Genomic DNA, 15,858 nt, shown 5'->3' with positions numbered 1-15,858 from the left:
TTCCCTTCCAACACACCTCCAAATTACACAGATCTCCATCCAATGACTTTTCTGCACCGCAACTTTAAACACAAAACCAAGTCTATTCCTCCTGTCCCTAACTCCAGCCAAAAACACGCACAATGTAAAAATCTAATTTATTTAGAATGAAAACTATTTAGGTAAATTTGGTGGCTTTCAACTATCAGAATATATAATCCTAGAAGTTTAAAACCAAGTGTAAGAAAATGCAGTGTGTAGGGACATACACTTCCACAGATCAGGATTTTTGAGATCCCCTAAAGAGATGCTACTATACAAGAATGCAGTACTCCACACATTTTCACTCAAGATTTTATCTGTCAGTTGCAAAGACTTTTTCATTTAAGTCAAAGCAACTGTTCCTTAAAAGATCCTGCTCAATATTCCCGGAAGAAGATCATCAGCCTTACAAATAAAATGCACGGTTTAAGCACATATTGGAAGTGCTACAGCATGGATGGGGTTGGGGGAACAGGGTGAGCTAGTTAACAGTGACTGATCCACAGAAACAGGGAACTCAGGCCTCAGAGACTACATGAACATGTCCTCCCAAATCAATTAAAAAATTAAAAGAAAAAGTTTCTACATGCAAGTATTTTTGTGGGTCAATATACAAAAATACTCCTCCATTTATTTTATTTCATTTCATTTTTTCGAGCCAGAGTCTCACTCTATTGCCCAGGCTGGAGTGCAGTAGCGCAATCTTGGCTCACTGCAACCTCTACCTCCTGATTCAAGTGATTCACCTGCTTCAGCTTCCCAAGTAGCTGGGGATTACAGGTGCAGGCTATTAAGCCCAGCTAATTTCTGTATTTTTAGTAGAGATGGGGTTTTACCATGTTGTCCAGGCTGGTCTCAAACTCCTTACCTCAGGTGATCTGCCCACCTCAGCCACCCAAAGTGCTGGGATTACAGGCATGAGCCAGCAAGTCTGGCATCCTTCATTTTTTTTTTTTTTTTTTTAAAGCAACAAAGTCTCATTATGTTACCCAGGCTGGAGTGCAGTGGCTATTTACAGGCTCAAACCCACCGCTGATCAGTCCACAGAACAGTCCTCCACTTGGTAAGAGAATACCTTTAAGTTATATTAAAAGGAAAAAGGCAAACTAAACTGCATGGAGTAAAGTTAAATAATGTAAAAATTTTGTTTGTACAGGCAAAGTTTCACACGCGAACACATAAAGACTTGAAAAACCTGGTTTTTTAGATTTCAGCAGCAACTGAAGAAAAACAATACCACCATCCAGGCTGGGCATAGTGGCTTACACCTGTAATCCCAGCACTTTGGGAGGCCGAGGCAGGTGGATCACGAGGTCAGGAGACTGAGACCATCCTGGCTAACACGGTGAAACCCTGTCTCTACTAAAAATACAAAAAATTAGCCGGGCGTGGTGGCGGGCGCCTGTAGTCCCAGCTACTCGGGAGGCTGAGGTGGAAGAATTGGCTTGAACCTGGGAGGCAGAGGTTGCAGTGAGCCAAGATCGCACCACTGCCCTCTAGCCTGGGTGACAGAGCAAGACTCTGTCTCAAAAAAAAGAAAAGAAAAGAATAATACCATCCATGCCTCCTTAGGCACAGAAACCAAGAAATCATAAATCCAAAAGCAACTCACATTGAAATCACCATACCTTCTCCTACCTCTGGTTTATTTTTTATTATTTATTGCTAGTTAATACTCTTATGACTAGTTTAAGAATAACTATAGCACTCAATGTACTTTATGTGTCTCATCATAAATCTTTTCAGGAGATGATTTTGCCAGCACATTTTTCTGCCGAAAGCATCCTAGAAAGGGCTGCCATTAAAAAATTATGATCTGAAATAGATAAAAGCTTTCAAAGCACAGAATTGACAGCAAAGCCCACCACCCACTCGGTGTTCCCCAACTTCCTGCCTCCACTCTTCCAGTTAGGTACCATAAGCCACAGAAAATTTTTACTTTCTTGTAAAAAATAAATGAATAAAACCAAGTGCCTGGACAAAGAAGCTGACTACAGGAAGAGTATTTGTGATATTCTTGAATGGTCAGAATGTTTCTCCTTCCAGGAAGTGTGGCTGTGTGATTATTTTATGCAACTGCACTTCAACTTATCAGTGTGTAAGAGTCCAAGAAGCAGATAAGACATCAACAGCTGTTACTCCACACCACTCTACTTCAGCAGAAACAAATGAGAAAAGACACTCCCAAAAAGGTCCTAAGTACATCACCAACCTCACTCTGCCAGGTAATTACTAAAGTATCAATAAAGCTAACTAGAGCTTATCCACAACCTGGAAACAAAATGCTCTGGTGTGGCTTGGCCCTCCTCTTCCATCCAAGGCCAGAGCGGTAGCAAGCAGCATCAATGACCTCTCCCAGGACATTCTTCTGCCCCAATAAACTCGAACTTGCCTATGATATGGGACATCTGGTACAGCTAAATGAACAGATGTAGTTAGCTAGTACATCATCCCTCCTTGAGTTAATAGCTGTAGCCAAAATTTCAGGTGCCCAGCACTGTTGCAGCTCTGTCCCTCAGCCTCATGGATGACATGCATTTTCATTCACCTGTGTAATTCTATTAGCCTGGGTGCATCACAGGTCAGTTTGGTTTTGCCCATTACTGCTGGAAATTCCAATATACCCCACCTTTCTTTATATATGGTAACCCGAATTTACCAGAAAATCCAATGCACTTATCCCTAATCACATATAAAAAGCTGCCATGAGATATTGAATACAAATATTTTTCCTCCACAAAAGTCATAAAAGCTAACTAGAGCCTATCTACAACCTATCAACTTTCAAAAAGGTGAGTACCTTCAAAAATTATTTGAACCAAAAAGAAACTGATTGTTAGACCAATACCTCCCTGTATAAGCCGCTGAGGCTGCCAGTTTAACAGTGCTAAAAGAGCTAAAATGCCTGACTCAAAAGTAACACTTCAAAAAAGGTTCAAATTACAGACTACATTTTAATTCCCATTACTGAAATGTTAATTCCCATTCCTGACCAAAGGAACACATCCCAGTAATCTGGATTAACAATAGCATTGCTTCTCCCAGTGGAAATAAACTATGTTAGGGCTGGAAAGAAATTTAGAGCTAAATTAGCTAAGTCCCTCATTTTCAGAAGGTAAGAAAAAAAGGGATCTAAAGAGCCCACAAGAAAACAGACTTGAAAATTCTGGCTGCCCATCAGTCAACATTCTAGAACAGCACTGTCCAACATAACTTTCTTGATGGATGAAAATGTTGTATACCTGTGTTCCTCAATAGGGTAATCACTAGTTACTGAGCTAGTGAGTACTTAAAAGTAGCTACTGTGACTGAGAAACTAAATTTTTAACTTTAATCTGAATTTAAATTGTTACTTATAGCTAATGGCTACCATACTGGGCAGTGCCATTCTAGAATACAGTTTTAGATTCTGATTATTAGACACTTTTTTTTTTGAGACTGAGTCTCACTCTGTTGCCCAGACTGGAGTACAGTGGCACAATCTCAGCTCACTACAATATCCGCCTCCTGGATTCAAGCGAATCTACTGCCTCAGCCTCCCAAGTAGCTGAGACTACAGAAGCGTGCCACCACACTCAGTTAATTTTTTTATTTTTGGTACAGACGGGGTTTCACCACGTTGTTCAGGCTGGTCTCAAACTCCTGACCTCAAGTGATCCTCCCGCCTTGGCCTCGCAAAATGCTGGGATTACAGCCGCGAGCCACAGCATCCAGCCAAGACACTTTAAATAAAGTTCCTTAACCTCCTTTTCTGCATGACACTTACAGGAAATGTCTTATGTTTAAATATCTCACTCAGCAATGTAATCTTGTTACACAGGGACCCAGCCCAGAGCAGGACAGCTGTTCCTCAGAAACCCTAGAAAAATTGAGTAACATCAGTGTCATCCACACAGTTGGAATGAAGGCCCTCTTTCGAAAACCACTCTGCCACAAAGTCCCATGAAATCCAAAAAGCCAGAATCTGGATGATTTTGTAAGCACTGCATTACAAGTGCTGGGTCAAGACCAATCACTTCCTTCAAGTAGCTTTGCTGCGATATCAACCTTAACCTTTCTTCAAAAACAGAAAAGAATTTCTTTTTTTTTTTTTTTTTTTTTTTTGCAAGAGAGGGGACTTTGATAGGCTCTGCTGCTTCCAGCCTCAGCCACAAAGCCATGCAGCCTGCCAGTCCCAGGCCTGGGTGAAAAAGAAAATAACAATATTTAACCTCAATTTTGATCTGTGATTATTGCAGGAATTCAAAATATTACATCACTTTGCGTGGACAGAACCTCCCTATGACCTAATAAAAAATCCAAATGATATTAGTTCTCACCCTCTAAGTATTCTGTTCTAAATAAATAATCTTTTATATACTGTTCTTGGCTTCTTTTTAAGGACTTTATTCTTTTCAAAGGCTTGTTAGTTCTCTGATTTTTAGAGCAAGGAAAGGTTAATTTGTGAAAACTGATGTTAATTTTGATACCATTAAGGATTATAAAGAGATTTTTAGTCAAAACTTTTCAGTATGATTTAAAGTTTAGAATTCTCTTCCATTTTGGAAGGGAGGGGAAAAGTGGGAGACGGTAAATGGAGAAGAGAAGATGATAAAACCAAAAGAGCCATATGCTAACTGGACCTAACTCTAAAAAGCTATTGCCTCAAACCAATAGAAAGAAGACTATGTTTGTTTAAATTTAAAAAAAAATTATTTCCCTGTGTTCCATCACATCAAAGGGACTAATTTCCTATTTTCTGAATCCCCCAAATGTAATCAGGAAAACAGGGCAAGTAGATAAATGAATCGACAGTGAATACTTAATTTAAATCATGTTTTATCTTCAGATGCAAACAACACTCAAAGATGCAAAGTAAACTCCACAAGCAAGCTTTTTTGTTTTTTAAGAGAATGTTTAAGGGGGTTTTACAATCAAGGGATAAGTAGTGACATCAATGGAATGAACATTCTACTGATTAGTGATTCATACTGTGTTCACATGATCTTGAAAGCCCAGGTTAAGCTGGTTAAAGTGTGGCAACATGTTACAATTAAGAGACTGAGACTGAAGAGGTAAAATGAGTGTGAAGTCCACACACTGTGAGGAGGCAAGCACACTAGCTAGATGATCTACACAGTGATGTTCTACAGCAATTCACTAAGCCTGGGCTCAGAGAGAAAAAATATATACATTGATTCTAAACTAGTCAGTATCTTATGATTGCCAAAAATAAAGTGGAATAAAAGAAATCACGTTTTCAATCAACTTTCTAGTAGTACTGATTTCAGAAGTTAAATTTATTTTAGGAGATTACCCCTATCCTTATCTCTACCCATCCCTATCTTAAAGTACATCTTTTATCCAGCCAATTTAGTTTGTAGGCAAAATGCTTCAACAGCAATGATTATAAAAATGAAATACTAACAAAATCTATTTCCCTAAAGAAAATGAACCCATGTGATATTTGCTTTATGTCATGACTTGTTAGAAGAGCTTCTTTTTTAAAATCAAAACAATGAATAGTTTACCTAATAAGCCCCATATTTAACTATTCCATTATTCTCTAAATACCAGACTGAACTTTTATGTCTAGTACGCTGTAAGCTTATTTACAAAATAGTAATTCCCAAGGTTTACATATGTCATCATGAGATTATCTCCAATTGTAAAAGCAAAATATCAATAGTAATTATATTTCTGTACTTAAATAGAATTAGAAAACAATTCCGTCTTCCATCCTAATTACCCTATTATCCTATAATACACATACTGTATTCTTATACTTATTTTTCTTCCTTTCTGTAATATTCTAGGTCTTCACATTTGTGAAGAATCTACACGCCTCAGCACTTTTTAAATGTCTAAATAATTTAAAATGCAGCTTCAACTAATACCACTTATATCTGTATAGTTTAAAAGTGTTTTGGTGTATGTGTATATTTCATCTAAAGAAAGTGTACTAATTGACTATTTCATTTCAGATACAACAATTATCAACAAATACGTTTTTTGCCTGAGTACTGAATGCCTAAAATGTGCCAAGAAAATGTTATTTCACTTAAAGTTTTAAATCTATGTCTCCAGGAAAAATTTGTTTTAATCCTAAAAATATGATGTTAATATATATCGGCCAGGCGCGGTGGCTCATGCCGGTAATCCCAGCACTTTGGGAGGCCGAGACTGGTGGATCACCTGAGGTCGGGAGTTCGAGAATAGTTTCCCCCGTCTCTACTAAAAAATTAGCTGGGTGTGGTGGCACATGCCTGTAATCCCAGCTACTCGGGAGGCTGGGGCAGAAGAATCACTTGAACACGGAAGGCAGAAGTTACAGTGAGCCGAGCTCATGCCATTGCACTCCAGCCTGGATAATGAGAGCGAAACTTCCTCCCAAAAAAAAAAAAAATACAAAAAATATAAATATAATACAAACAACTTGCAACTTTATTATCAACTGGTTAATATTCAACAATTTCCATGGCAGCAAAGTTTCCCAGTGGAGATGGCCTCTATAAAATAACTTAATTACCTGTACACAATTATACAATACAAGCCAAGAGGGAGAGAACTGGAAACTAAGTGTTACAAGCACTAATGCATTTGAATCGTACACTCCTCTTGGCATTCTTCTTTCACTGCATTCTCACAAGAGAATGCAGTTAAAGCTCTCCTATTCAACCAAGCCACACTGATTAGTGTCCTGACTGGACAATGCTGGGCAGCCAGTCCTGCAGCCTGAGTCACTGGAAAGAGCAGCAATCCTAAAGGAACTGCCGTTAGTCTGCCGGAGCCAGAACATTCTGCTGAGAGGCTCCTCAGCAAAGGGCTGGGTGTGGGCCCTGGCTAGCTGACTTTAGACCTAAAGCTTCCAAAGAGTGCAATGCTGCACAAAATTTTTTAGAACATATTCACCTTCATTTTCATGAAGGGAAAAGGCAAAAGATATCTCCTGAATGGCTTTCACTTCTATCTACTTTTCTCTATTCTCCCCAGCCATTACACTGGTTCACGCCACCACATGGCAAATCTGGACTTGGCAACATTCCACGAAAACACGTACATCACATTCATACAGACACATACAATCATACCCACACACCCAAGCCATTCTCAAGAACCACCAATAATCTTTCACATTATAGATATACATCACTCCCTGATCAAAGTTTTTGAGTAGCTCCTCACTGCACTCAGGATAAAAGTCCAAAGTCCTCAGCATTACAATGCTGAGGGCCCTGTATCACCAATTCCTCTCAATTCCCCAGCCTTATCTCTAGATTGTGATGGCCCTTCACAATCTACCAACAGACCCCCCCTTATCTCTAGATTGTGATCCGCCTTCACAATCTATCAACAGACACAAGAAACCTGTTCCTCAAACGTGTAGTGCTCTCGCTCGCATCCCGGCCTTCACCCATGTTAGTCCCACTGCCTGAAAGGAATATTTGTTTCCATACTCTAATTCTACCCTTCCTGCGGGTCTAGGCTAAAGTGTCACTTTCTCCAGGCTACCTTCCTCTACCTCCACCCCAGCTAGGGTAGGTGCCCCTCCCCTAGAGCACCTGTACAACGTATTGCAACTGTCAGTTTACTTCCCTGTGCCCCCTGCTGCAGAGTATGGGGCCAGCACCTCCTTGCCCACCATTATATCACAGGCATTCAAATATCTGTTAAATATATTCTAAGTTTACTCAGTGAACATAATATGAATGTGGCCCATGCAGTAAGGGAAACATGTCCAAAGTCAGTTATGATACGATGGAAACAAGGCAGCAATGTTGTCATGCTTTGGTATAAAATACAAACTACACAATTGTCTACAAACGTCCTTAGGAAAGGTTAAAACATTGCACCAAAAAGAACATTTTTCACCATAAAAATATTAGTTTTGTGGTCACTACTCCTGCTAGGTAAACTGCAGTTCATAAAAAGTATCAGATTGAAAGTATCTAAAAAGAAGCCCTGGTTGCCTATAGGTCAAGTACAACATTAGTGTAACTTTTCCTGTCTGCTGCCACCAAACTCTCTTGGCATTATCAGAACCCTACCGGCTAAAGGTAAAAGGCTGGCCGGGCGCGGTGGCTCATGCCTGTAATCCCAGCACTTTATTGGGAGTCCAAGGCAGGCAGATCACCTGAGGTCAGGAGTTTGAGACCACCTCAGCCAACATGGCAAAATCCCGTCTCTCCTAAAAAATACAAAAATTAGCCGGGCACAGTGGTGTGCACCTGTAGTCCCAGCTACTTGGGAGGTTGAAGCAGGAGAACTGCTTGAACTCGGGAGGTGCAGGCTGCAGTAAGCCGAGATCATGCCACTGCACTCCAGCCTGGGCAACAGAGCAGGGCTCCGTCTCAAAAATAAATAAATAAACAAAGGTAAAAGGCTATTCCATTCCCTTAGTTTCTAAGCCTTGATATAAGTCTTTCGATAAAGATTCCATTCATGATAATAGTCCGAAGGACATAAACGTGCTGCCAGGAAAGAGACCTGGTACATCCTGAGCATTAGCTGCCACTGGCAGCGACTTTCTTTAGGACATATCTCTTTACAATGAGTTACAATCTGAGGCTTGTGACACAAGATTTTTCCAGGGCAGCAGACTGATGTCATAAACATGATGGTACCATGCACTCTAAAGAGCTCACCAGCTCCACCCTACACTCCCTGTGTGAAGGGGCAAATTATCCACCCAAAGCCTCAGTTTCCCCATCTAATAATGAGATAATTGTTCCTACCTAGCAAGATTCTTGTGGGAATTAGATCGTCCATGAAAGCACTTCACAGGCAAACCAATTATTTTCAAATCAAAATGAAGGGAAGACTAGAAATATTTTCACATTTTTAGGACTTTTCATATGCCATACTTATTTTTGACTAATGTCCTTCCACAGGGAAATTTTTGAGAAAGGCAGAAAAATGAGAAAATGAAAATCTACTTCTTTGTCATAACCTTGAGATACGACAACTTCCACAGAAGTCTACATTAAGATCCACTTTCTAATCTTTCTCTGCACTCCCAAAATTACCCTTAATTTCTGTTAATCATTCCTACAATATGGGAGATAGCAAAAGGAAACTACTTCCATACTTCTTCCCAAGATGTCGTCACCAGAAACAATCTTCCTTCCTGCCTCTATGTCTCCAAATACACGGAATCTCTCAAAAAATAAAACTAAAGCAAAACGATAAAAGGGAAAGAGGACTCAAATCACAAAAGCCGGCCTTCAAAGTCTCCAGCTTTCTTACTGCAGAACTAGTCATGTGGTATGATGGAGGCACCTGTTAGGTGGCAATCCATGAAGCTTAAAGTGTTACCAGGAGAATTTAAACTGTAATGGGGGGAGGAAGAGGGAGCTGATTTCCCACCTCACATTTTTTTCGCCTTAACACATGATGGCCAAACAATATATGCTACCCACTGTGAACATTTTTATCATTTTTACTTAAATTGAGAAAGAGGAGAATTTGAGAGCCAACTGAGGAAACTGGATCTCATATTCCCCAATCCAGGCTGACTTCAGGTTTTGTGTGGTTTTTTTCTTCCTTTTTGACAAGGAAATTTTACATATCTCCCAAAACGTGTTTTACAAGAAGGTGAGACCTCAGCAGTCTTATAACTTTACCCCAGCCTGGGTCTGGACTCGGTTTTTACAAACGGGTGACGTGTGAATAGCTTCCTAAAAGCAAATGGGGCACTGGGATATAATCTAGGAAGTGATGATGCAAGTCTCCGGAGGACTGGGAGGAGGGGAGGTGAAAAAGTCAGAGGAAATACCCTCCTAGTGCCTGGGCACCAACTCACGCCCCGGGAGGGAGGAAGGGCTGGCTTCCACATGCCCAGCGAAGGGGCACCCCTGCTCCTCCCGGAGCGGTCAACGCCGCCCCCTCATCCCTCCCCGCCGCCCTGCCCCCCTCACCCGTGGCCCGGGAGGCCCCCGTGGGCCCGAGCTTCAGGCCGGCGAGTCCCAAAAGGTGGCAACGCACCCCCGGCAGGGCCTTCTCTGCCTACCCCCAGCTCCCCGCCCGGCACCCCTCCCCGGAACGCGACCCCCACCCCCTCCCCGTAGGCCCGGGATGGGCCCAGCCTCCAGGGTTCCGGCTTCCCGGGCCCCGAGGCCTGCCCAGGCGGCCCTGGCGTCCGCGCCCCCGGCCCCCGCCCCCACCCAGCCGGGCACTTACCCCCAGAAGCCGCAGGGACAGCGAGGCGGCAGGCTGGGCGCTTTGCTGCGCTCGCTCCCAGCGTCTCCCATGGTGCTCGGCGGCGGCGGAGCTCGGCGGCGGCAGCGGTGGCGGCGGCTGGGCCCGGGCCCCGCTCTGAGGAGGCGGTGGCGGCGGCGTCGGGGGGCTCAGGGCGGGGGAAGGGGGAGGGAGCGGGCGCGCGGGCGGGCGCGAGTCCGGGGCTCGGAGCCGGGATTCCAGGCCGGTCAGCTGGAGGCGGGCGGCACCACTCGGCCTGCGGAGACGGGGGGGCCGGGGAGAAGGAGGGAGCCGAGGAGGAGGGGCGTGCGGACGCACCGAAGACCGCGGGGGAGGAGGGACACAGACGCCCTCGGCGGCTCCCACCGCCGCTTCCCAGCCAGAGAGATGTCCCGTGCGGTGGCGCGGGGAAGGACCGGAAGCCCCCGCCGGCTCCGGAGTCGCAGCGGCCGCTGTGAAGCCCCGGGCCCTGCTGTCTCCGTAACACCGTCCGCTCCCCCGGAGGCTGCGCTGACCGGACAATGGCCGCTCCGCCCCCTCCCCGGCGTGCGCCCCTCCCGAGGAGTCACAATGGTCTCGCCCGGGGGAGCCGCCGCCAAAGCCCAGCAGCTGATCAGCTGGGATCCGGGCGTGCCACTTTGTTCCGCGCCTCAAAGGCGGAGTGCGGGGCTGTGAGAGAAAGCGAGAGCCTCGGGCTGTCGCCCGGCGACGGGCGGCTGAGGCCTTCGTATCCTTAGAACTTTTAAAATCTGAAGCAAACTTGTCTTCCCCCTGTCTGAAGAAGGGGAGCAGGTTTCTGAGTACTCCGGGGCGCGGTGCCTCCCCCTAAACGCGAATGGTGCGCTCCAAGCGGGAGGGGGAGGAGCAGATTAGTTGTTTAGGGTAAATTGGGCCAGTCCCAGAGTGGCGGCGCATGCGCGCGCAGAACCCGTAACCGAGTGCGAGGAGGGGCCTGGGGGAGCGATGCCAAACGCGGAAGTGGAGCTCTGGCTTCCCGGGGACTTCGGAGTCAAGGTCCCTGGAGCTGCTGCTCTTGCTCCTGGGCGCTTCCGGGGAACCTTTCTCCCCAGTTTGCTAACTCTCTGGGAATCTCTCTCTCTTCCTGGTCCCCCCACATCCAAACAACTCTCATAGTTCCACCCTGTATACTGGTGTCTTGACAGGAACTTTTGGGAAATGCCCCTCCCCCAGCCCCTTGTCTGGGGCAAGTTCCTTGTTTCTTCTACCCCGCCGGTGTTGGGGAGTTCCTTGTCTACACGCCCAACCACAGAGCCACAAGTGCATTACCTATGCCCCGGCTAGGAGAGCCGCACTTCTTCCTACAGCTGACACGTTTGGTTTTTGGAGGGGAAAGGGGAGCTGTGGCGGAATCAGTAATGGAAATTGGTAAGTGACCAAAGAAGTTTGAGACACTAAAAAAATTAGTCCTTTAACGCTCCTAGTCCTTGATCCTGAGCTCATTCTGATCTCCAATCAGTCGTGAACAGAGAAACCGATTATTGATGACATTCAGCACGGAGGCAACATCCTCCAGACCTTTTGGAGACCCATCCCTGTGGAAGACTTCCTGGCTCTTAGGAATAGCTGCCGTATACCCTCCCGGCCTGTCGGGTATATCAGAGCCTCAGAGAGGGTATTACCTACATTAATTTGATTACCAAACGTTGCTATCTTACTTCTTTATATACCAAATCACATTTCTGTTTGTGCATACTCTGTGGGTTTGTTAACATTGATGTTTATTTTGGCCTCTAAAGAGCAAGGATCGTATTTAGCTTAATATGCCACAGATGCTGTTGATGGTGAAGTTAATATTGCAAAAATCAAGCACTTAAAGCCAAAACACCCTAAAACGTGAGTGCTGATCGATTACGCACAATATTTAGTTTAAATTTGGTGGATTTTCCAAAGCCTTCAATAAGTATATCTCTAAGAAAGTGCATAGAAAAAGCCGGACGCTGTGGCTCACACCTGTAATCCCAGCACTTTGGGAGGCCAACATGGGTGGATCACCTGAGGTCAGGAGTTCGAGACCAGCTTGGCCAACATGGTGAAACCCCGTCGCTAGTTAAAAAAAAATACAAAAACTTAGCCGGGCATGGTGGCGCGCGTGTAATCCCAGCTACTCGGGAGGCTGAGGCAGGAGAACCGCTTGAACCTGGAGGGCGGGTGTTGGAGTGAGCCGAGATCATGCCATTGCACTCCAGCCTGGGCAACAAGCGCGAGAGCGAAACTCTGTCTCAAAAAAAAAAAAAAAAAAAAGAAAAAAATGCTTAGAAAGGATAAAGCCATATAGCACACCTTGCTCTCATTGGATTCATATTACCCTTAAATCTTCATTTAAACCGACATAAAATTCCCACATGCATGAGATACTTAACAGCCTTTGAGTTTGACAAAGATTAAGTGGGACTATCTCTCTTGGCATCTTGATGATTTTCTTTTATGTACAGAAAAGGAAACTCGACAACTAAAAGGAGAATTCAACATAAAAAGTGATTGTCATTTTCCAAACTGCTTTCCTGTTTGCCAGTTATTCAACAAACATTTATTGAGTACCCAGTATACACAAGGACTTTCCTAAGCACTCTGGCAACTAAAAGGATTAATATTATGTAGCATTCACCAGCAGGTCCCTACATATAGTGTAGATAATTTGGTTCCAGTCTTCCTCTCAGACTTCATTTTCTACTCTTCTCTGTTCACCCTGCGAAGCAGACACTAGTTGCCATTCCTCAAATACACCTTGCTTTCTCACATCTCCATTCCTTTGTCCTTCTGTTCCTGACTGCTTCAGCTGCCTTTCCTCTTTATATGTATACACACACACAAGGAAATAATCTTATACAACCCAAGGACACAGAGAGCAGTAAGATCTCATGAAGCACTGAAATAGGTACCTAATACATCAACAGGAAGCCAAGTGTTTGGTTTTTTTCAGTATCTTTTTCTCTCTGGTTACATGTTCTTCCATCTCTGCTTCTCTCTACAAAGCTGCTTTATAATCTCGGCAGAGCTGTTTTCACTGTTTTTTCGGGAACATAATCCAGGTGTACCCAGCCTCACTTCAAGAACAAACAGAGACTAATTAGTATCTATGAATCCCAATCCCCAGGAGAAAGAAACTGATTGGTTCAATTTATGTCAGCTTGTGTACTCTTGGTACAATCACCTTTGACCAACAGGGCAGTTATGTAGTCAGGTCTCTTTGTTTTGTAATGCAAACATGGCTGCCAGAACCCCATCTTTGTAGGCTATGTTCTCAAAGAAAGTTATGTACTTGGCAAAGATTCCAAAAAATGTCCACCACAGACCATAAAGGAGTAAATTGCAGCTGAACTTCAAAAGCATAAAGAACAATTGACATGTTAAAGATTTTCAACAGACTGACTCCTACTTAAACAAATTCAGACCTGAATTTAAATGGAACTCCTTCAAAGAAGTCATCCCTGACCCAAGCCCCAATCAAAATTAGGTGGCCCCATTATTATCTTATATGGCACTCTTTTTCTTTATAGTACCTATCATAGTTTATAATTAAATACGTGTTTGTGAGTCTCCTCTCCAAAAATCATGTCTGTTTTGTTTACTGTGGTATATGCAATACTCAAGGTGCATTTGGGAGGCATTCAATAAATATTTGTTGCATGAATTAAAAGGCACAATAATTTGTTAGTCAATGTGAGACCCACAAATGGATTGGAGTCATAGTTAGACAATCCTGGGGGAATGTCTTAGTTACCAACCCACCCTCCCTAGAAGACATTGAAGCTCTCTGCTTTTTTTTTTTCTGACCTCGTTCATCACAAGGCTGCCAGCTTTTTTGTCACACTGAAGTTGTATGAGATGAGACAGTATTTAGCTGCTGCTTATGACATTCCTAGCCAGCTAACTCTTTACTCTTAGTTCCCAGTGTCTCTATATATAGACCCCTTGATCCAATTCCTGTAACAAGCCCACTTAGTTGACTGAAAGCTCAGAGAGGACATAAAATTTCAGGGCATCAACAAATTAGGGGAGCAAAGTGTGGGGGTAATTGGCAGAGTGCTTTTGTCATAATTGTCTTGACTATTTTCTATCGTGTATTATATTCCAGATGAACCTGTGATGTGACTCCTGGGAGTAGTTTGCAATCACCATTGGCCCAAAAGGAGCCATCTACATGCTCAGTGGGGTCTAGTAAAGGATAATATTAATTCTTCAGCAGCCAGAGCTTTTGAAGTAGGAACTGAGGGTGTGTAGAAAAGAGCCTGGTATGATTCAAGGTCAGGAGCAAACAATGGCTGCCTTCTTGTTAAGAATTCAAAAGACCTACTTAGTCCTGGAAGACTTTACCAAAAAGAAGGGGCTTGTAGAGACCTGAGAGAAAGCAGATGATCCTCCACTCTAATTCTAATTCCTACCCTTGAAACTCACTCTCAGTTCAAAACCTGTCATCATTATAATCCATCCTAACCTGGTATTAGCCCCAATGTCCAATCCAAACTCTAGACTTAATCCTAATCCTAGTATTATCTGTAAAATTTAATCTCAGATCCCAACTCTAGTTTTATGAGCTTAACAGAGGCTCTTTGTCTTGCCACTGAGTTATTTTCCCTAGCTCCTTTTTCTTGTGTCCCTTGACCCTGACTAATGAGAGCAGAGAACCCTATAACATCCTGGACCCCTGGAGAGAATGAGAGCCACTTTCAATAATCCAGGTTGGATCCAGGGCCTTGGGCTGCCAGGAAAGAGAAAGTGGGGCATCTGTGACCAGAGCAGGAGGCAGAGACCCTGCCCAGTCACATTTCTTGTTGCCTAATTCAGGGACTACTAAGCCTCTGAGAGTCCGGAATACATGCACTCCAAGTCACCTGTGTAGACGCAGGAATGTGAGGTACAGTTGGCCCACAGTGGAAGACCTGAGACCGCTCTGCAAAACAATATGGTTAGATTAGACGAGTGGCTTTTACGCTATGTTCTCAGAGAGCAAGAAGTCTGAGTTTTGCTCTCCTGTTTCATTTGAATTTGGTTTTCCAAGGGGATGAGAGATTTTTTTTCAAAAGGCACTAAACCAGATCCTCCCTAAGGTTCCTTCTGGCCCTTGAGTTTTCTGATGTGCGGTTGATTCTTTTAGTCACTTACGGTCCAGTTGGCATGGATAAACTCTCAGAGCCAAGGGAAAAGAAGGGCAACCAAGCATACCATCTCCAGCCTGTCTCAGGAAACTAAAAATGAATTAAATAAAATGAAGAGTGCGACGGGGAAAAGAGGGGAGGAGGGGAGAAAATGCTGCCATTTCACGTCCCGTGTTCCTCACGTTGTAATTGCTGATTTCCCTGCTGCTCACACCCATCTTGGTGTGAAATTTGATTTTGCTGACTTTTAAATTTATTTTCAAGAATGGAAATAATTGTTTTTCCCAGAAATACTTGACTTTGTGGGGAAAAAGAAATTCAAACAATGAGAAAGCAAAAGTCCTCCCTAATACCGTCGTCCTCCAGAGATACCCTTTGTTAACAGTTGGTATATAGCCCTCTAGGCTTTTCATTTGTGTGTGGTCGTATAAATGGAATCATGTAACACATAGTATACTCTGGCTGATTTTTTTTTAACTTTGAAATATGTCATGGACATCTTCCGTATATAGTTCTGCAGTATAGTCTTGTAGTTAGGGTTCTC

General features: G+C 43.7%; 1 protein-coding gene across 1 annotated transcript in view; it reads right to left on the bottom strand.

Annotated features, from left to right (window-relative positions):
- Nucleotides 1-10,689, bottom strand: part of ZFAND3 (zinc finger AN1-type containing 3) — a 340,175-nt gene extending 329,486 nt beyond the window's left edge. The window contains exon 1 of the mRNA XM_003276916.4: nucleotides 10,180-10,689. Coding sequence (XP_003276964.1) covers nucleotides 10,180-10,250 — 71 coding nt within the window. The 5' untranslated portion in view covers nucleotides 10,251-10,689. The remainder of the gene's footprint in view (nucleotides 1-10,179) is intronic.
- Between the last annotated feature and the right edge of the window lie 5,169 nt (nucleotides 10,690-15,858).

This window comes from Nomascus leucogenys, chromosome 17 (genome assembly GCF_006542625.1).
Source record: "Nomascus leucogenys isolate Asia chromosome 17, Asia_NLE_v1, whole genome shotgun sequence".
NCBI lineage: Eukaryota > Metazoa > Chordata > Mammalia > Primates > Hylobatidae > Nomascus > Nomascus leucogenys.
This window is presented reverse-complemented; position numbering and strand designations above follow the sequence as displayed.